This window comes from Perna viridis, chromosome 4 (assembly GCF_037379345.1).
Source record: "Perna viridis isolate PV_CMFRI_1.1 ecotype Kerala chromosome 4, ASM3737934v1, whole genome shotgun sequence".
Lineage (NCBI taxonomy): Eukaryota > Metazoa > Mollusca > Bivalvia > Mytilida > Mytilidae > Perna > Perna viridis.
The window spans coordinates 48,331,655-48,354,112 of NC_142448.1; the positions used below are offsets into that span (position 1 = coordinate 48,331,655).

The following is a 22,458-nucleotide window of genomic DNA, read 5'->3' on the forward strand; positions in this document are numbered from 1 at the left end:
ATTTAAGAAGTAGCTTTGAAAGTGTCATTTCTCCATTAGTTCAAAAACAAGTTCCAGTGTGGTCCAGTGTGTGAATATTTCGTATAATTGCAAAGCTTGCAAAGATAATTATACATGTATAATAATAAACAAAACTGTTTAGTATGCCTAAGTCTTATATAACCATCTCTGTTTTTGATAAAATTTGAGATAAACATGGAATTTTTCATTAAGTCAAAAGAACATCACTTAACCTGTGTATAATTTCTTCTACAACGAAAACTATCAGTTTGTTGAGAAACGGAAAACATGTGTTGATATAAAAAAGATAATACCAATGATGCAATAAATATAGTTCAAGGAAAATAGCAATTCCTTATTGGCCAAATTCGATATTATTGCATATAACGAAACAGTACATTATTGTATCCTAACTGATTTGGTCTGAGTTTGTTTTTGACTCCACATTGCCGATATTCTTCTTAAACATGCCACTGCAAGCAAAAAAAAAAACAAAGAAACAAACAAAATACTTTCACTGTATAGCAGTATCAGGTTTTTTTGGAAGGTCATGAAATGCGACAAAAACTGCACCTCGAAGACACTTTTTTCTGACCAGTTTGATTATTTGTGTCAGAGTTAAGCTGTCGTAAATTAAAAGCGAGTAAAAGAATTGAACATTCTGGCAAGTAAACCCATATCCTTCAAACAGACTTGTTTGAATATACAATTTGTGACTGGATACTTGGATAGCTTTTGATTTGAAGCCTGGCAGGATATAAGAATATCTTGACGGAAAAGAGATATTTCATTATCTTTGCACCAGCCTCTTGGAAGCAGCATTGACGATAGCGATTTGTTCTATTCCTTTGTTTACCAACCTGCCATATTTCATATTGGAATAGTTTTTCGTTTCAAATTAACTAAAACAAAATAGGGGACTTCATAAGTTTGGCTCTGTGTGGTCAGTTCCCTTTGAGTCGAATGGTAAAGCAAAATGCCGTTTGCTTCATGTAGCATCAAGTGAAACAACAAAAACACGATTTCAGCTTGGCCTAGGTCTGATAATCATTATTACGGTACTTGATTGCTTTGTAAAGCGTCCATATTTCACGATCGGTTACTGCACAGGAGCTTACTCCGACTTTCAAATATATGCAGCCTAACTAGTATTATCGCGGTTCCAAGTCTTACATATATACTAGTCTTACGTATAACCTATATATACTACCGAGCCTGCGTAGTTGATAGTGGAAGCAAGCCACTGTGGTTACTGCATGTATAAACGGCAGATAATTTTTGAATTGCCAAGACTCCTCGTTTCTTTGTTTATAGATTTTATAATGAGATAAGATTCGGATTTAAGGTATATTGTACAGTTATAATTGCAAATAAAAATTTGCAGTATATTATATCACTTTAGCCCTAATTTAATTTTTTTGGAGTCCCTGTTCTCACGAGGTACAAAAATGAATTATAGCATAAGGGTGTTTCCTAGAGAAACGGATAAATAGAGAATCATAAGAATAGCATCAATTTTCTTCTTAGACCACCAACATAGTACCATAATGAGTCAGATATTAAGAATTAATTGGAGCTCCGTAGTACGAGTTCCATACAATTGATGAAAATTAGCACACAAATACAGTCTACAAAACTACGTCAATATTTTCTGCTTGTCAATATTTACTTTTACAGCCTCATGTAATCATTAATGAAACACATTTAGATCATTGACATTTTTTCCATGTTTCCATGATCAAAATTGGCTTTTTAACAGTCTGTATTTGTAAAAGTAAACAGGGCGCCCTCACAAAACGCAAAATTGTATAATTTGTGACCAAAATACGTTTGTACGACAATTCTAATCTGAAAGTAAAATGATTTTCCCAAAAAATGATACCAAATTTAGCCGTATTATATTTCGGTGCATTAAAGTTCGTTATTTGAAGACTTTTTAAACCTCTGCTATCCTACTATATGGGATGTGTTGTTGGAGCCAAGTGATGCAAGAGGAATCTGGTTTTTGAAAGTTGCAACCTGCCGTAACTGGAAATTGACTCGTTATTGTTGATGATGTTTCTTTGATGTTTTGACGTATACTTACCTTAACAGAAAGTATTTGTATTCCGGACAATATGTTCAGAGGTTCCAGACAATTGTTCGAGGTTATTGTGAATTATTGACGTTAGTATAACTTGCTTTAACAGGAAGTTATCATGTTCATGACAATGGTCTGAGGTTCAAGACAGTTGTCCGAGGTCGTAGATTGTATATTGTTGACGATAGTATAACTTGCCTTACGAGGAAGTTATCGCTATATGAAGAATTCCTCACTTGTCTGTTGTGTTGTTCCCTCGTGTCATGTGGATCCAATCCGTATTAAGGAATTTGAGAACTGTTGGATAATATTCTGATTGAGCGCAACATATATGTGAGTTTGCGAAATTTCCTGTTGTCAAATTAATTTTTCATCCTGTAACATGTATTTTCTGTATAATGGTAATAAATTGTAGATTAGTGACATTTCTCTATATTTTGTGACCCGCCTAGAATTGTGAGCAACTTGGCTTCTGTGGTTAAAACGTACCAGCCAGGAACTTTGCGCATACTCGACCGCCATGGCATGTACATGGCATGCAAAGTTTTTCCCATTAAGCTCATAACATAATTATAAGTTAAATGCGAGTTATTAGTATGAGGCACTACTTTATTATTATTATTATTATAATTATTTTAATTTTTATTTGTGTATATGTGCGTCCTAGATCTTCAAAAGTCTAAGGTAAATTTATACAAATAGTTAAGAAACTGGACTTCTACCAAGTATAGATGGAAGTCCAATGATTTCCTTAATGACGAATAAATTATGTCATTCTCTGTAATTCAGCGGATTATTCAGTAGCAACTAACACCAATATTTATATTTTTATTTCAATTACATCATTCCAGTTTTTAAAATTATGTTTTATTATGTCATTCCTTTATCATCGTTTTAGTTTGCTTTCTTTTCATTTCAATTTACAACTTACAAGCTTCAATTTGTGGGGCTTTTGTGTAAGTTGAAAAAAAAATCGCAGCTATTTTTTTTTAAAATGATTTTCTTTACAAGCTTAATCCACAAAGTCTTATACTTTTGGTCTTATTTACTCTCATTTGATTTTGAATCGTTATTTTTATTTTAGATTCATTAATTCCAATTCAATGTGTTCGCCATAAGTCATAAAACCAAAGTTCCTCGTTGCTACATTCATGCATGCGCTAATTTACGTTTAATATCGTTCGAGCTGAATATTCATTAAAAAAACGCTAAAGGAAGTGATTAAAGTATAAATTACTTGTAGAAAACCTTTATATTAGAAATTTCTTACAGTTGAAAAACCATTCCGTAATACAACAAAAGAAAATCAGTTATAGCCCTTTGTACATTTTCGTGCATGTGTGTCAGCAAATTTATTCATGTTAACTTTACTTTTCCTGAAATTCTAGAAAAGTGTACCCAATTCACATCTTTATAAGATTAGCTTTAATTGTTCTCTAGACGAAACCGGACAACAAGGGTCCTTCTGTCGTTAGAATCATGATAACATTAATATCTGAAATATCAAAAGTTCTTCATGATTTATTTTGTCCTTATAATTTTGTTTATTACAGATTTGTCTATAAGATACACCACAAAACACATCTACTTGGACACTGGAACCCCATCTAAGTAGAGGATCGAGCCAGAAATACCCTTTTCTTAAAAAAAATTGTTTTAATTTATGTACAAATGTATGACAAAATAATCAAATAACAGCCTAGAAACTTTCTGTTTTCAACAGCTATTGATCCGTCGCTATAACATATTAACTTACTAAATGCTTGTCACGGGTAGCATTATTCGTCAATTCTTGTTACATTTAGGATGATCTATTTGTATAAAAAACATTCTCAATGGAGAAATGATACTGAGGGAGAATCTTGAGTAATACAAATACATGTGCATATATACAGAAACCTGAAAAATAATCAAAGGTTGGTCAAGTTAAAATTTTGTTCGTGTTCATACATGTATTTAAGTGTTTTGATTTCAAAAGCCAGCTAACCGGGTTACCCTTAAAGTACTTTTGTACATGTATAAAACATACTTGATTTAACAAATGTAGACTTGACGGACCCGTCGTACTTGTACAGTTCATAATTTATTTTTACACACAATAACATGTACATAAAGTTATAATGTGACTTTTTTTCTATAAATCGGAAATTTAACAAAAAATGATAAAGTAAAAAACGAATTATTAAAAAAGATTTTATCTGGTTAACATCATAAAAAAGAGTAATATTTACATGCACAATGTTTAAATATGAAGGTGCTTTAAATTATATCTATACGTACAAGTAGAAACTTTACTTTATTTGGACGAAGTCATAATAGTTAATTGGACAACCCAAACTTTATAGATTCATCAATGCCATGTGTTTTCCATCAAAACGTCGAAAAGTTCATAAACATGATATACACGTCCGTGTATGGAACATGAACTGTTAAAGGATATGTAAAAGGAAGGTTCCATTTAACCTTGGTACCCAAGTTTTTTTCTCCAGAAAATGTGAAGAAATATGGACTATATTTAACTTGTGTTCTTAATGAAATGCAATTTGAAGAATCTATATCTACTTCCTGGACTGCTTTATGAGCATTTTTCCCTTGGAAAAATATTTTTACAATTAAAAAAAAGAATCGATTTCAGAACCGCTTTTGAAAACACAAAACCCAAACCTCATATTATCTGTATATATATATACTACTACTACAATGTAAGAGGTTGGAATTCCGTTCCTCCACACACAACCCAAGTCAGAAAATATAACGAAGATTTCCCACTATAATCTCCCCATAAAAATACATGTAAAAATGACCATGAAACTTCGATTATTGTTTATGTTTAGAGACTAAAAAAAATTAAGAAGTTAATGATACAGCGTATTCCATCCCACATCTCTTATCTTTGTTGTGTGATATTATTGTCACGGCAGTGCATGGTGAAATTCAGTTGTTCACTCCCGTTATTTAGGAAAAGATTCATGCCTTACTTAAGTTTTGAACATTTGCAAAATTGATGTAAATTTCGGAAACTGGATGAAACTGCCTCCCACAGTTACATGTACTTGTGCTATTATAGACATGTGGCCAAACCGACCTACTTCTCTTCAATATTCAGGACACGTGTATTTTCATACATGTACAGTCAACAGTCAATCGTTGATATTATAGAACCAAAACAAAAAATCTTCAGTCAAAATTTCTGGGATTTTTAATAATTTGAAACGATGCCCCGAATCTGATATAATGTCAGATTTGATTTTGTTATTACCATTCATTGTACTATTAGGGGGTAAGACTTACAGTAATTATGCTAATGCTATAAGGAGACAAACTTATTTGCGCCCCACCCTCATTTTTGCATTGAAAATGAAGAAACTTAAATCGGCTGATTTCACAGTATAGCGTTACACCTTGAACGTGAATAACGGTACAAATTTATTGGCAAACTATATATGGTGTCACTCAAGGCAAAAAGGAAGAAAATAGTATAACAACGTGGTTCTTACAACAACAACAACAACAACAAAAAATGTGTGGCATTGAAGATAACGGTACTACAAGGTTATACAATGTTGTCTTTTATTTATGGACTCCGTATTATGTTTTTGGTCGGTCTAGAAAGCTGTATTACTGTTGGGAAATACCATTCCTACTTGTCATAACGTAGAGAAATGTCATTTCACTTAGAACATCTCTGACATACACATGTAAGTGTCGTATATAACGAGAGTCAAATTATTTATTTTCAAAATCTACAAGACCACCTTTAAATTAAATGGTCCTCCCCATAGTCATAGTGCATTTAAAAACTATTTGATACGTCCAGTTGTATGTGGAACTGTTAAATCAATTGAAATAATTTAAAAAAAACAACTTTGCGATTTAAACATGATTCTACTTACCCCCGAAGAGCAAATTTAACGTAATGATCCAGATAACAGCACACATTTTCTCTCAAATGTATTGCGGAAGTGTTTTCTTTCATTTGAATGTGTCTATTTTTAATTACGCTTACAGTGAAATATTTATGGTTGATACAGTCAAACCTCTTTAGTTCGAACTCCAAGGGACCATTGAAATGTGTTCGAGTTATCGGGAGTTCGAGAAATTGAAGTTCGTATATTTTCGGATTTCTTTCGTTGCCGGTCCGAGTTCGACTTTATCGTTAGAAATTGCTTACTTCCTCCGAAATTGTGTTAGTTCGTGGATCTTTTTCGGGAGCGTCTTTTTTTTACAACGGGTCGATTGTGATGTGATGCGGAAATGGAACCGAGTTTGTAGGGAATATTATAATTATCATTGCGCATGTTCGAAAGCTATTTTCACTTTGACTGCATAAAGAACTTTAAGAAGCGGGCAAATTAATTGTAACAAAAATCCAAGTAAGTTTCACGGCTTTTTTACCCAATTAATTTTTATATTTAACAAGAAGAATCAAAAGGTAATAATGGGTGACCATCATTTTCATTAAATACATTTGGATTGTGAATTTCCAACTTGCAAATTTATTTTACTGAATTGTGAATATCACTTTCCCCTCCGTCAGGCTCCGACAGACATTTATGGGAGGAACATAATAGATGTTCATTCATGTTCAGATTCAACTCTTCGTTTAACAACACTTGTATATACATTTAAAGTTTTTTTAAAGGGTATGTCCAGCACTGCCACAGGTGATACCATTGATGAGGACATTCCATGGTGCGACTTGTTCATTCAACCCACAAGCCCTTACTATGGATGGGTGAAAGATCTGGAGACGGCTAATTCGGTTGTGGAGGACTTTTCTTTAGTTACCTCCACAACTTATGCAGTACCAAGAACTACCAAAAGTTTTATACAATTTTCCCTTGATGGTGAGACATATTCTTTTGTAAAGAAATGTCCTTTTCCATATTTTCTTCTCAATGTTTATTTTGGTCACAAGATCTATTGCTGTGATTTATTTTGTAAATGAACATTGGTGTTAATTGTTCTGACATCTCTTTTTGATGGTTGAAGGTGGAAGGGAGGGAAAATAGAAAGGTCGAAAAGATATAGCATTTTTGAAAACATAACTGAGATGGTACTTAAATCCAAATACATATATTTATATGTGATTCTCTCATTGTTTAATTTTATTTCAGAACAATGCTTATTGCAGCATTTTGTGCGCTTAGAAGATGATGGTGCTGTCAATCATGGCACACATATTCCTGGACAGGATACCCCTTTCTTCATCGTTGGTCACCGTTTGGTGGAATGTCATCAAGGGCCAAATTACAGACAAAAAAAGAATGAAAAGGTAATACCTAAGATCAATGATTCTAATTGACATTATGATGTAACAATTACAAATTGTGGCGTAACATTTCATTTTTGTTTTCATCCAAATTCGTGGGACAGTGAAATAATTGTACATTAAGAATAGCCATGCATATTGATTGAACAAACAAAGCTAGAACAATTTTATAAGATCTTTATAATTTGTAAATATGTTGTGCAAAAGGATTCTTATTTTCAGTAATATTCAAATATCAACCATTTTATTGAGTTTTTTTTTTTTTTTTTTTTTTTTTTTTTTTAAATATGTTTTAGTTGTGAGATTTTTTTTAGGAGAATCAGGATGACCAACTATACCCTCAAGCTGCATATAATAAAAGAAACACAGGGACAAAAACGCAAGATAGTTTTTTTTCCAGAGTATAGGGTAAGGAAAATATTAGTGGTTATTTCAATCATCAAACTTTACATATCATTAGTTCACCTGGCCGACCTGTTGTAAAATGACTAAACACAACGCTTAGATTGTGACTTTAAGAATGCATCATCTTCAATTTATTATATCACAATCTACATGTTGTAAAATATCTATACACAACACATAGTATGTGCTTTTAAGTATTCATCATCTTTAGATTGTTATATCACAATCTACATGTTGTAAAATGTCTGTACACAACACTTAGATTGTGATTTTAAGTATTCATCATCTTTAGAATGTTATATCACAATCTACATGTTGTAAAATGTCTATACACAACACTTAGGTTGTGGTTATAAGTATTCATCATCTTTAGATTGTTATATCACAATCTACATGTTGTACAATGTCTATACACAACACTTAGATTGTGATTTTAAGAATGCATCATCTATAGATTGTTATATTACAATCTACATGTTGTAAAATGTCTATACACAACACTTAGGTTGTGATTTTAAGTATTCATCATCTTAAAATTGTTATATCACAATCTACATGTTGTAAAATGTCTGTACACAACACTTAGATTGTGATTTTAAGTATTCATTGTCTTTAGATTGTTATATCACAATCTACATGTTGAAAAATGTCTATACACAACACTGAGATTGTGATTTTAAGTATTCACCATCTTTAGATTGTTATATCACAATCTACATGTTGTAAAATGTCAATACACACCACTTAGCTTGTGATTTTAAGTATGTAGCATCTTTAGATCGTTGTATGACAACTGCATGTTGTAAAATGTCTATACACAACACTTAGGTTGTGGTTATAAGTATTCATCATCTTTAGATTGTTATATCACAATCTACATGTTGTACAATGTCTATACACAACACTTGAATTGTGCTTTTACGTATTCATCATCTCTAGATTGTTATATCACAATATACATATTGCAAAATGTCAATACACACCACTTAGCTTGTGATTTTAAGTATTTAGCATCTTTAGATTGTTGTATCACAACTGCATGTTGTAAAATGTCTATACACAACACATAGATTGTGAATTTAAGTATTCATCATCTGATTGGGAGCACTTTTCAAACTTTTCTCAACTTAGTTTATTTTTGCACTCTATACAGAATTTATTAAAAATGCTGAGTAAAGTCTGGAAAAGTATTTTTTTAATATTCTGAAACAGAAATTAACTTTCATATTTATCTTGGTCCAGCCATGCTTTAATTTGCTCAGGCGCACAGGTTTGTCTGTACTCATAATACAGTTTGTTGTGTTTATTAACTTATATTTGTCAAAAGGTTATGATAAACTTTAATTAATTGATTGCCACTAAAATATTTGGTAATTTGTTACAGCCAATGATGTAAAAGAAGGAATTTCAAAGAATGTAACATCAGATAAGCAGATGATGGATATATTGCCTAAATTAACAGGGTAGTGTGTTATGTTTGATTGAATCTATTGCCTTCATTCTGGCAGAATCTTCCTATGTTTACCAGTAGCTTGCCATATTAAGTGATATTGAAATTATGCTGACAGTTGATAATGGTGTATTATTGTAATCATGATTTTTATGACCCTACCACAAAGTGGTCAAGGCCATATATTTTTATCCTTGTCCATCATTCCGTAACAAATCATTACATAGACTTTTTTCTAAACGCCTTCAGATACAGGGCTGATTTTTTGGGTATATATGTGAGTTCACCATGATGAGTTACAGATCAGGTTTACCTTTCGCTCCGCTTACCTGATTTTTTTTCAAAATGGCAGCCTTTGGACTTTTTTAAACGAGGACATTTGTTGTTTTGACACATGTAGTTTTCACCATCTTCAATTTTTTCAGCACTTGTGCTGACCCACTATTTAGAATTCTTTGCAATCTGCAACGGTTTCCATAATGAATACTTGATCACTAACTGTTATGCATGTTTGTATTTAATATTCATTACCAGAATATTTTCAATAACCATTTTTTTTATGATCCAACCAAACTGTTACATGTAGTAAAAAGAATTAGTCCTGTGCCATTTACAACACAGTGTCAAGTAGATGTTCTTTTTTTATATTCTTTCCAAGATGTGTAAGACAATATTTATCCTTTATGCATAAACTGATTTTGTAATCAAACAGTAGTGCATATAGTAAGTACTCAATTCTCATATACAGTGTGTATTTGTTCTTGTTTTAGGTCTTTTACCACTTTATAAATATTTTTTTCAGTACCAGTACATGTATATAATCAGTATAAGATTTTTAATTTTAAATGTCTATAAAGTTGTTTTATCATAATTATAAACAGGCAATGTATTAACTAAAAATATTTGTTCAAATAGAAGAGAGTTACTTTTTTTAATTTTAGTCAACTTGATATCATATGAGGATGCACTCTGTTTATTGGTAGTAGCCTACCCTGCTCAAGAGTGGAAAATCATTGGTGAAGTGATAGGCAATGCCTTAAATGTGGAGATCGTGGATTTGATATCAGACCTCATCATACCAAAGACTTTGAAAATGGTAGGTTCTGCATCTCCACTAAGCATGCAGCTTTGTGAGGTGAAGTGATGACTGTTTGAAGTAAAAAATTGTTTCTGAGTTTGGTAACTTGCCTTTCTTTGGGTTATTGTTTCTTTGAGCTAGTCCAGCACAGTTTGTCTAGTAAAAAGCTGAGTCTTGATGTATACGAATGTTTTCGTACTAAAAGTAACTAAAAACCTGACTACTACTTACATGTGAACCTGAAGAAGTAGAAGGTATGTAATCTGTAATACTGTGACAAAAATGTATTATCTATCTAAAGATGTGTGATTTATATTTCAGGGGATGAGGGATTTTTTCAACTTAAAGTAGACCAAAAAAGAACAGATTAACTTGTTATAAATGCTTTGGAGGATCTTATGAAGTGTCTTACAAATCAAGGTGTGAACTATAAAACTTCTAATTTTTTTTATTACCAAATTTATCTTTAAAAGGTATTTCAGCAATTGTTTGGAGTGAATTTGGTATCACATTTTTGTCATATGACATTAATATAATATTGCATAAAATATTGCGGTAGACATGTTTTTGCAAAGCATAAGTGAAGAAAGATACGGGTTAAGAATATCAATATTTTATAGGATATCTTGGATTCTTGACTCCTTAAATTTGTGAAATGGGTTATGTTTTCATATGTTCAGTGGCTGTTTATGTTTTAACTCAACAGTGAAAAGAAATTTGGAACATTTGTTGCAATTTTGTTATTAGAATGTCACTGTCCTGTTTATATACTGCAAAATAATATATGTATGATGAATAAGTAACCGGTTACATGATATTGATAATGATTTATTTCCTTTCTAGACATCAATGATACACACCAGGAATGTAATCTTGAAGATGAAGAATGTAAGTTATGTGTAACTTTGTGACAACTGTTTATTATCTAGATCTAACAGAGGTGATGTATGTCATTTATCTTATACTTTGTTGTTTTATTTGCATTAAGATTTGTTTCAGAAAAATTAACAAATAATCTTCAATGTAAATTTGAACCATTAATTTCACTTATATCCTTCATTTATAGTTATTCTGATTTGTTTTTAGGGAATTTCATAAAAGACTTGAAATGTGATGGACTTCTAAAAACCTCCCCATACATGTTGTACAAAAACAGATCAGTTAGGTATGATGTTGGTGGTGAAACTTTAGAGGGGAAAGATCTTAGCACATTACAAGGCTCCAGTTGGCTTAATGATAAGGTAAATGTATATTCCCTTTCAGAGTAGTGTTACATTCGTAATATATATTCAGCAGAGGAAATCTTTCTGAAAGGAGTGCAGTGATATGTAGAAGTAAGACTTAGTCTCTGCAGCTTTGATATAAATCTTTATACTTATGACTGAAAAAGTTATGTGTTTATGCGGAATCATTTCTTTCTGACGCAGTCGTTATATTTTCAATTTTACCCTTTGACCTTAAAAACGCTCTTCCATGAAAACGCAAGTTACCTGATCGCAATTCTGTTTCCCCATTGGCCAAATACTGATAACTTAGTGGCTTTCGAAAAAAACTGTAGCGAAATTGTGTGTCATGTGTTATTTTCTGAATGAAATGTAGAAAATTAATAATAAGGAGAAAGATCAAAATTTTACCGCGTCGGCTATCTTTTTTTAAAGATAGTACTTGTTTAATGGTTTTCAATTCTTTTTGGCTGCAGGAAAAATAAACATTTCAAATGTGTGCTTGAATGCATGGTTCTATGGTGCAAAGTAGATAACACGAATGCTGAATTAAAAATTTAGAAATCGGGTTATGTCCACAAGTAATTTATATAGAAACTTAACGATATGTTGGTATGTATTTCTTGACCAAGTCAAAGTTATATTATTACAAATTTCCTCTAGTAAATGTAGTTTCAGAATTTAAGTTACAATAATTCATTTCAGGTGATAAACGCATATATGGGAATCTCAAAAAATGAAAATAATTTAGAACAAGAGGGTCATATTTTCGCTCTGCCATCATATATGGCAGTCCTTTGGGAGAAAAAAACGGTTCGATACTTGGTTTTACAGTAAGGTATATTTCATTTGTACAACATGTATTATTTAAAAATTTTAAGATAATGACTACGAGTTATGCAGATATATTAACTGCCAGTTACCAAATGAAACAAAGAAAAATATTTTGTATGTGTGACGGTTTTAGTTAATTTTTCATTATTATCTCCCCTTAATACACATGGTAAAGTGAATTTTACTCCTGTTTGGCAGATATATTTCAATACTGTTTAGCGAATTTGATGGTCCCATTTAACAATTACTTGTATGTATTATTCATTTTAAATGATCGTCTTTTTAGACTAAAATTTTGAAGAGCCAATTTTACTTCTGTACCAAAACAAGTTTGATATAAGATTTATATATAGTCTAAATGTGTAATTTACATTGAATTTGCTTTACAAAGTGTTTCATAGATCATTGGATTTGTACAAATCCTTTTATTTCTACCTAACTTTTGGAAATCTGATTCATATTGGGAAACTCCATCAAAATGTTGGTTTGAAAACATAAATAGTTTGATTTAAACTTTGCTAAAATTCAAACTAAATTCTGTCTTTAAAAAGATGTAAAAAGTAAAATATAAAGCTTACTTAGCTAATTTAGGTCCGTCATCACTGTGCGTCCTCTTTAGGGTGAATTTTTAGTCCGTCCTCTTTATTTATCTTGCCAGTGCCGTCTATTTAAAAGCCGTATTGTTTTTGAAAAGTGTTATTGCATAAATTACTTCTATTTTTGAAACATTTACACAAACATTTTACAATGTTGAATTTGAAATATTTCACTGATGTTTACAAATGTTGATGTTCTGGTATATAAAATATGAAAACTAATAAAGTCTTGAGTCTTATTGCCATTTAAAAAGCTCAGATATCAGTGGAACGAACTAGTCAAGAATGCTGCAACATTATGGTACACACTGTCTCGTTAATTGTTGATATAAAATCTGTCGTCTGTTGTTTCGTTTGGAGGTTCATATATAGTACTTTACAGGTTTTCTTTCTATTTGTTCAGACAGATATATACAGATATAAAAAGCAATTCTAGACCATTCTAGTACATATTGTCTGAACCCGCCCTGTTACATTTTTGGTGGCCAGTGTAAACTGTTATTTGAAGCTTAAGTACTTGGCAATAAGATAGATTAAATAAAAAGAAATAAAATGGCTGAAGCTCGCTCTGATATTTCATATGATGACAATTTGCCGGATTATTTACCAGAAGAATTTAGTAGAATTAGTTTTCAACCGCGTGAAAGCAGACATGTTAGCTTTCAATTACAATCTGAAAGTGACACTTATAGTCGGTATTCAAGAACGCTGGATAGGTAGAGAGGCCAAAATGAAAGAATAAAATACGTGCCCGAAACTCCTGAGTATATAATGCATAGGGGCTTTGGTACTTTATATTATACTCCAGGTTCTTCCGATGTTTACAGAGAAAGATCAGCAAAGACATCGTCCTGAGTATATCCGAAATAGTACTGAAGTATCTCATATATAAGATTCTCGTAGAGATTATGATTCAAATAGATCGCGTTATATGTATGATGTTAATGAGAATAACAGCGGAAATCGTGACCGAGAACATAGGAATAGATTTAGATCAAATCAGGAATACAGTTTAAACAATCCATTGCAGAGCAATTCTGAAAATTATTCCTCAAGACAAAACATATCCGATGACAGTTTTAGGTTTGGTCAAAATTATCATGATTCCATTTTAAGTAGAGATATTGGATTTAACGCGAGTAGCACGCCTGAATACCGCAGTTTTCCACCAAATTTATGTGCCGATAGATTTAGAGTGAATACGCCCATCGTCAAACGAGAAAAAAGAACCGGAAAAATATGACGGTAAATCGGTTGACTGGAAAGATTATAGCAGTTTGTTCATTTTGAACAAACTGCTAAATGGAACAATTGGTCCAATTCTGAGAAAGCCCAACAATTAGTTATGAGTCTCCGTGGAGCCGCTCAAAAGTTACTCGGTGATTTAAAATTATCCGTTGTGAACGATCATTCAGCACTTAAAAACATCTTAGCTGAACGTTTTAATCCAAAGGAACAAGTTACCGCATACAGATGCCAGTTTAGAGCAAGAATGCAAAAACAAAATGAAAGTCTACAATATTTCGGATATTCTCTTCATCGCCTTGTAAGACTCGCGTACCCGAATGATGAGTACAATAATGTCTTGGAGCAGTTGGTAATTAACCAATTTATTTTAGGGTTAATCAATCCTGAAATGGAAAAGCATGTCCAATTTACACATCCGCAGACTCTCGAAGCTGCAATTGCATGCGCCGTGGAATACAAGGCTTTTACTAAATCGCAATCAATTTCTCGTAAACCGAAAGATGGCGATTTGCCCTTTACAGACAGAGCTATCAGCCGAGAAAATAAACAAAACATGAGAAAGAAAATAAAACTGATAAAAACATTGAAAGTGCCCATAATTCAGATTTAAAAGAAATGATGAAAAGCTTTACTGAATGCGTAGGCAAAATGTCAGACAAAATTGATAAAATGGGCAATTCAAATAAATACCCCCAAAGAATAAGCAATAACTACAGAAGGAATGATCAAAATTTAGATAATAGATATTATAACGAACCTTTCATTTGTTGGAGATGTGGAAAGCAAAATCATAAAGCCAAATTTTGCACAACAGTTTTGAATGAGTGTACACAAGAGACTAAAACTAATGATGATCAAAAATCTGATTCAAAAAATAAATGGGGCTGATCTTAAGGCCAAAAGTTCAGGCCAAACTTTAAATCATAATAAAAGGCCACATATTCAGATAAACGCAATTAAGCAAAGTTGTTTGTTTGCTAAAACTAGAATACAGAAATTGACTTTTAAATTTTTGATAGACACAGGTTCAGTTGTTAGCCTAATTTCCAAACATTCTTTTGATAAGCTAGGACTGTATACAGATATTTTAGACAAAGTTTCAACAACTTTGACCTCTGTAGATGGCAGTGAAATGAAAGTCTATGGACAAATAAAGTTGAAATTTAGTTTATCAAACAAAGTTTTTGAACATGACTTTATAATAACAGATTTATTTGAAATGTCTGAAATTTTAGGCAGTGATTTCTTAGACTAATTTGTTGTTTCTTTGGTTGTCTCTAAATCACACAATCTAATAGCAGGCTATAAGATAAGGCTTTATAAACTTGGTTTTACAACCTGTGCTCACATAAAAAGCACATAGCTATTCCATCTGAGGCAGAAATGGTTATAAAAGGGCGTACATTTGGACAAAAGTTAAATACTACTTCTGTATTAGAACCTAGAAGAGATTTAAATAAACAAGGCTTAGTGATAGCTAGGACACTTTGTCAAAAATCAGATAACACTATTTTTATTAATGTAATTAATCCAACAAATCAAACTGTAAATTTAAAGAAAGATTCTTTGTTAGGTAAACTAGAAAACCAGTGATTGATATAAAACATTTATTAATGGTGATAAAAACATTAATATGTCTGAAGATTTAGTTGTACCAGAACATCTTAAATGTCTCATTGACAAAGCTTCTTCGAAATTGACTGAAGAACTAAAATTGAATTTATCAAAATTAATTATAGAATACCAGGACATTTTTACCGGTCCTGATGGACAGTTAGGTCGTACTGGCATCGTGAAACATTCTATTGATACTGGCGACTCAAAACCTAATCGCGTACCACCTCGTAGGGTTCCACTTTCTCAAAAACAAATCATTGAAGATGAAATAGATAAGATGTTGAAAAATGATGTGATAGAGCCTAGCTCTAGTGCCTGGTCTAGTCCTATTTTGTTAGTAACTAAGAAAGATAACTCTGTTAGATTCTGTATTGATTTTCGTGCCCTGAATTCGGTTACAAGAAAGGATGCATATCCTTTACCGCGAATTGGTGATTCGTTAGATGCCTTGGGTGGAAACACATGGTTTTGCACTATTGATTTAACATCAGGCTATTGGCAATGTGAAATGTCATCAGAAAGTAAAGAAAAAACTGCTTTCACATCCCATTAAGGACTTTACCCATTCAAAGTACTACCATTTGGACTTTGTAATGCCCCAGCCACTTTTGAACGTCTAATAGAAATGGTTTTAAAAGGGTACCAATGGGAACGCTGCCTATGTTATTTGGATGATGTTATAATTTTCGGGGACACATTTGAAAAAACTCTAGAAAATTTGAAATTATTTTTTCAAAGATTTAGATCTACAAATTTAAAATTAAAACTCAGCAAATGTTCCATATTTCAAACTGAAGTACTTTTCTTGGGTCACATAGTTTCAAATGAAGGGATTAGTTGTGATCCTTCAAAAGTAGATACTGTCAAAAATTGACCTTCCCCAACTTGTACCACTCATGTTAGAAGTTTTCTCGGTTTAGCCAGTTATTACAGAAAATTCATTCCCAATTTCTCAGAAGTAGCTTCCCCACTTACAGAACTAACCAAAAAGGCTAAAAAGTTTGCCTGGAATGAGAACTGTCAGAAAAGTTTTGATAAATTAAAAGAATTGTTGATTTCTGCCCCTATATTGTCACATCATATGAAAGAGGAAGAATTTGTATTAGATACTGATGCTAGTGCCAACGATATAGGCGCAGTGTTGTCACAGGTCCAAAACGGTCAAGAGAAAGTAATTGCTTATAGCAGTAAAACTATGAATGATTCTCAAAGAAAATACTGCACTACTTATAGAAAGTTATTAGCAATTGTCACCTTTGTTAAGCAGTTCAGACACTATTTATAGGGTAGACATTTCAAGGTTAGGACTGATCACGCATCATTGATTTGGCTGAAAAATTAAAAAAATCCAGAAGGCATCATAGCAAGGTGGATTTCTGTACTTGATACTTATGATATGACTTTGGAACATCGTAGTGGAAGTTTGCATTGTAATGCTGATAGTTTGTCAAGACGTCCACATAAGAAATGCTTAAGGGAAGATTGTCCAGACTGTACAAAAGAAATCATTGTTGATACTAGGGATTGTGAAGATAGTAATACTAAGACAAATTCACAACCCTTAGCTCCAGTACGGGTTTTACAATCCGATTTAGGAGTCCAACACGATTCAATACAAGATAATCTTACTCAGGTAAGACAGATAGGCAGTTTATAGATTCAAATTGGTTATCGGTTTGGTTTGAAGGACAAATTTTGACTTGGCAAAATTCAGATTCTGACATAAGGAAAATTTTGGATTTGAAGTCTCAATACCTAAATAAACCTCCAAAACGTTGTATTGAGGGTTGTTCTAATTCAGTTAGAGTTTGATGGAGTAATTGGGAACTACTGTATGTACAAAATGGTGTTTTATATTACATGTTCATTGATAAAATTGGTGAAACACGAACTTTATTAGTAGCTCCTTATGAGGTTAGAGATTTTATTTTGAAACAGCTTCATAATTCGCATTTAGCTGGTCATTTAGGTCGTGACAAAACTATTGATTCAGTTAAACGTAGATTTATTTTATTGGCCAGGTTTGACTAGTGATATCAGTAGTTGGAGCAAAACGTGCAATGAGTGTGCTCAGGCTAAGGCAGGTCCAGGTCTAGGTCGCTATCCATTACAACAGTCAGAAGTTGGTGTTCCTTTTGATAGAGTTGCAGTTGACATTTTGGGTCCTTGTCCTATCACAGAAAATGAACATATCATTGTGCTTTCAGACTATTTCACTAAGTGGACGGAAGCATTTTCTGTTAAAAATCATACCGCGTTCATACTTGCTGATAGATTAGTAACTGAAGTTTTTTTGTCGTTTTGGCACTCCATTTCAGATCCATTCAGATCAGGGCCGAGAATTTGAATCTGAACTATTTAGGGAAATTTGTAAATTATTAGGCATTGACAAAACTAGAACCTGGCCCTATAGACCATGATCCGATGATAGTAGAGAGAATGAACCGAACTTTGATTCAAATGTTTCCATTTTTGTAAATCAGAATCGAAATGATTGGGATGATCATCTCCCTTATTTGCTAATGGCATACAGAGCTACTATTCAAGATAATACCGGATTTTCCCCTTATAAAATGTTATTTGTTAATTTGTCCAGTAGATATAATTTCAGGTTTTTCATTTAAAAATAAAAATTCTCTTTGTCCAGTACAATATGTTGAATGGGTGAAACATGCTTTCACCTTAACATATATTACGAAATATTACGATTGAGGTATGAAACTTCGTACCTTTGTCGAGAACAGTTTCGCGTGGAGGTGGTATCCCCCTAAAGCCAACCTGAAATTAGCATTGGGATGGACTTTGCCTTATTTTGTCCAAAGAAAACTAAGCGATGTTTTATACCAAATTAGATTGTCACCAACCAGCAAATTTTTGATTGTGCATGTTGATCATTTAAAAACATATACCGGACGAAATGTCCCTGATGCCTGGAAGCAAGAAATTTAAATTTTTGCTTTAAATTCTGATGAAGAAAATGTTGCGGAAAAAAATGAATAAACAACATTTCAGCTTGATACTGATCAATACGGGGACTTAAATGATTCTATTGAGTTGCCTAGTTCAACCGAAATTCAGGTCTATACTCCTGCTGTGACCAGTTCTAAAGCGGTGACACCACCTAAAAGAACACGCTGTGGTCACGCCATTAAAAAACCAAATAAATATTCTCCAGAATGATAATATACCACTGAATCTGTTTAAAATGTAACTGGTTACATAAATTCTGTAAATAATTGTAAATATTTTTTGTTTTAATAATGATTTAAGATAATGATATGATAATTGATAATACAGGTAATATAAAAACATTACCCTCCCCATCCATTGATTATATTAATGATTCACTTTAAGTAGTTTGTTACACAAGTATCCGCCCATGAAAAGTGGCTGTTGTATACTAATAAACATCACACCTAAACAAATGCAAAAGTCAGTGGGTGTAGGAAAAATATAAGTACTAACATCTAATACACTTTTTGTAAATAAACAATAATACAAGTTTTATGAAGTGAATAATTTATTTGAGTTTGAAAATTTATTATAAAAAAATGAATAAATAAATACACATCACAATAGTTAGACAATAAAAAGCTGTTGTTTCAAATGCCATTCACATACAGATAAGTCATAGAATATGATTGATTTTTTTTAATATAAAATAAACAGTTCTTTCAAGTATGAATATATAAAAAAATATTTCCGAAATGAAGATGTGATTAAACTGTTTTTGAAATATTTTTAACACATGTATCAGATTAAGATAAAATTTGTAAAAAATATACCAACTTTTGATGGAGAGAGATAAAATTCTGGGATTAAAAAAATAAGATGTAACCTATGAGTTGTTGAAATTATTAAATTGGAGTTCCGAAAGTTAGTAGGGTTCCAAGTCTAATTTCAAAAGTATATTGCTAGAAAAAAAATGTGCACATCACAACTTCCGAAATGTAGGGGTATTTGGTCTAGTGATTGCTTGATTTCGAGTAGATACGTTATTTTCCATCGTTGTAATTAACATGAAACTTGGGAATATAGTACCGGTTTATACAATGTTCTTTGCGACGAGTGTGCATCGTAGAACTACCAAGATACATGCATTAAATAAAAAAAAACTTAGAAACAAAATCAATTATATTTTATACCAACATTTTCTGTATAAATTTTCAGTTATAATGGCAGATGAAATAAAAATTGATATCGATGTATGAAACCAACTGAAACTAGACGATGATTTACGAAAAATATGGCCAGCTGAAGGAATGACATGCAATGTTCCTGGTTGTGACACCATAATATTCAATTGTTATGCTTCATTTATTAAACACTGGAAAAAAGATCCATGTTTTATACACAAAAGTTTTCTTTTGTGAAAAATGCAAAAGCAGTTATTCTAGACGTTGTGATTTAAAACGACATTTAAAAGCTACACACAATTATTGTAATGAAAAATTGTTACAAGCATTGACTTCTTCCAAATCAAAAGTGCTTAAAACCAATAAATAATTAAATCCAGGTAGTATTCTACCTCCAAAGAAAAAAATAAGTAAATAATTATAGCATCAGTATAAATACATATTATAATAAAAGTTATATTTTCCAGAAAATGTCAGACAATATTATATGTGTTGCTCCATTTGTGGTGCCAAACTATTCTGGAGATGAGGTGTATTGTTTTCCTTCACAAGGCATGCCTTGTGAAATCGAGGGTTGCAAAAGCCCTCACTTCAACAATCATGACAAATATATGATCCATTGGCGGAAGGTTCATGTCCGTTTTATCAACATATTCCACCGTGTAATGAAAACTGCAATGTGAAGTACCATGAGAAATGGAAGCTAAATAAACATTTGAAACAGCACCATGGATTCACACCAGATGTAATTCAGAAACAAGACATTAAACCAGTAAAAGAACACAATATGAATTTCATTGACCCAAAATAAATTAGAATGAGGAAGTTCGTAAAAATTGATGTAGAAGCCAGGAAGTGAGCTAGAAAAGAACGCGAAAATTACTCAAAACAACATGCTATTACATTTCCAAATTTACCGCAATAGGAGCAATAGTGTATTCAGAGGACATTATTTGGATTTCGATTTCAGTATTGGAACCTCAAAGGTTATAAAGAAATGGTGAATCGTAAATCATGGACAATAAAAACATTATTGGGGAGGGGTAATTGATTTTGTTGATATTTAAAATGTTGATAATTGTTATTTTTAATCAAATTATTTGTTTTTCAATTTATTTACAACAAATTTTCTTTATATATAATTTGTTCTAAGGGGGGAGGAGTGTGACGGTTTTGGCTAATTTTTCAGTATTATCTTTCCTTAATACACACATGGTAAAGTAAATTTGATGGTCCTATTTAACAATTACTTGTAGGTATTATTCATTTTAAATGATCGTCTTTTTAGACTAAAAAAAGAGCCAATTTTACTTCTGTACCAAAACAAGTTTGATATAAGATTTACATATAGTCTAAATGTGTAATTTACATTTTGTCTTGGAATTTGCTTTACAAAGAATGTTTCATAGATCATTGGATTTGTACAAATCCTTCTATTTTCTACCTTACTTTTGGAAATCTGATTCAGATCGGGAAACTCCATCAAAATGTTGGTTTGAAAACTTAAATAGTTTGATTTAAACTTTGCTAAAATTCAAACTATTCTGTCTTTAAAAAGATGTAAAAAGTAAAATATAAAGATTACTTAGCTAATTTAGGTCTGTCATCACTGTGCGTCCTCTTTAGGGATAATTTTTAGTCCGTCCTCTTTATTTATCTTGCCAGTGCCGTCTATTTAAAAGCCGTATTGTTTTTGAAAAGTGTTATTGCATAAATTACTTCTATTTTTGAAACATTTACACAAACTTTTTACAATGTTGAATTTGAAATATTTATACTGATGTTTACAAATGTTGATGTTCTGGTATATACAATATGAAAACTAATAAAGTCGTGAGTCTTATTGCCATTTAAAAAGCTCAGATATCAGTGGAACGAACTAGTCTAGAATGTTGCAACATTATAGTACACACTGTCGTCGTTAAGTGTTGATATAAAATCTGTCGTTTGTTGTTTCGTTTGAAGGTTCATATAGAGTACTTTACAGGTTTTCTTTTTATTTGTTCAGACAGATATATACAGATATAAAAAAGCAATTCTAGACCATTCTAGTACACAAGGGGTACGGGTAAGCATATTGTCCGAACCCGCCCTGTTACGTTTGTGGTGGCCAGTGTAAACTGTTATTTGAAGCCTAAGTACTTGGCAATAAGATAGATTAAATAAAATAAAAATAAAATGGCTGAAGCTCGCTCTGATATTTCATATGATGACAATTTGCCGGATTATTTACCAGAACAATTTAGTAGAATTAGTTTTCAACCGCGTGAAAGCAGACATGTTAGTTTTCAATTACAATCTGAAAGTGACACTTATAGTCGGTATTCAAGAACGCTGGATAGGTAGAGAGACCAAAATGAAAGAATAGAATACGTGCCCGAAACTCCTGAGTATAGACTTCACAGGGGCTTTGGTACTTCATATTATACTCCAGGTTCTTCCGATGTTTACAGAGAAAGATCTGCAAATGATCTGTCTGAAAGACATCGTCCTGAGTATATCCGAAATAGTACTGAAGT

The 22,458-nt window shown here is 32.0% G+C and overlaps 2 protein-coding genes across 5 annotated transcripts in view; one reads left to right on the forward strand and one right to left on the reverse strand.

The window, feature by feature from the left end:
- LOC148620345 (uncharacterized) overlaps positions 1-6,304 on the reverse strand; it is a 43,698-nt gene extending 37,394 nt beyond the window's left edge. The window contains exon 1 of the mRNA XM_088581157.1: positions 5,974-6,304. Coding sequence (XP_088437283.1) covers positions 5,974-6,019 — 46 coding nt within the window. The 5' untranslated portion in view covers positions 6,020-6,304. The remainder of the gene's footprint in view (positions 1-5,973) is intronic.
- On the forward strand, positions 1,881-22,390 carry LOC148620346 (uncharacterized). 4 transcript variants are annotated; one of them, XM_088581168.1, is made up of 10 exons: positions 1,881-2,413; positions 6,723-6,927; positions 7,198-7,355; positions 7,667-7,760; positions 9,142-9,220; positions 10,149-10,303; positions 10,607-10,705; positions 11,129-11,173; positions 11,372-11,526; positions 20,407-22,390. In XM_088581168.1, the coding sequence occupies exons 7-10, from the start codon at positions 10,684-10,686 to the stop codon at positions 20,620-20,622; spliced, it is 438 nt and encodes a 145-aa protein (XP_088437294.1). In that variant the 5' UTR covers positions 1,881-2,413; positions 6,723-6,927; positions 7,198-7,355; positions 7,667-7,760; positions 9,142-9,220; positions 10,149-10,303; positions 10,607-10,683; the 3' UTR covers positions 20,623-22,390. The 4 variants fall into 4 exon arrangements, 3 of the variants coding, with proteins under 3 accessions (XP_088437294.1, XP_088437293.1, XP_088437295.1); XR_015921789.1 differs by lacking the exons at positions 10,607-10,705; positions 11,129-11,173; positions 11,372-11,526; positions 20,407-22,390 and having other exon boundaries at positions 10,149-10,297; XM_088581169.1 differs by lacking the exons at positions 1,881-2,413; positions 6,723-6,927; positions 7,198-7,355; positions 7,667-7,760 and having other exon boundaries at positions 8,554-9,220.
- Positions 22,391-22,458: the final 68 nt, after the last annotated feature.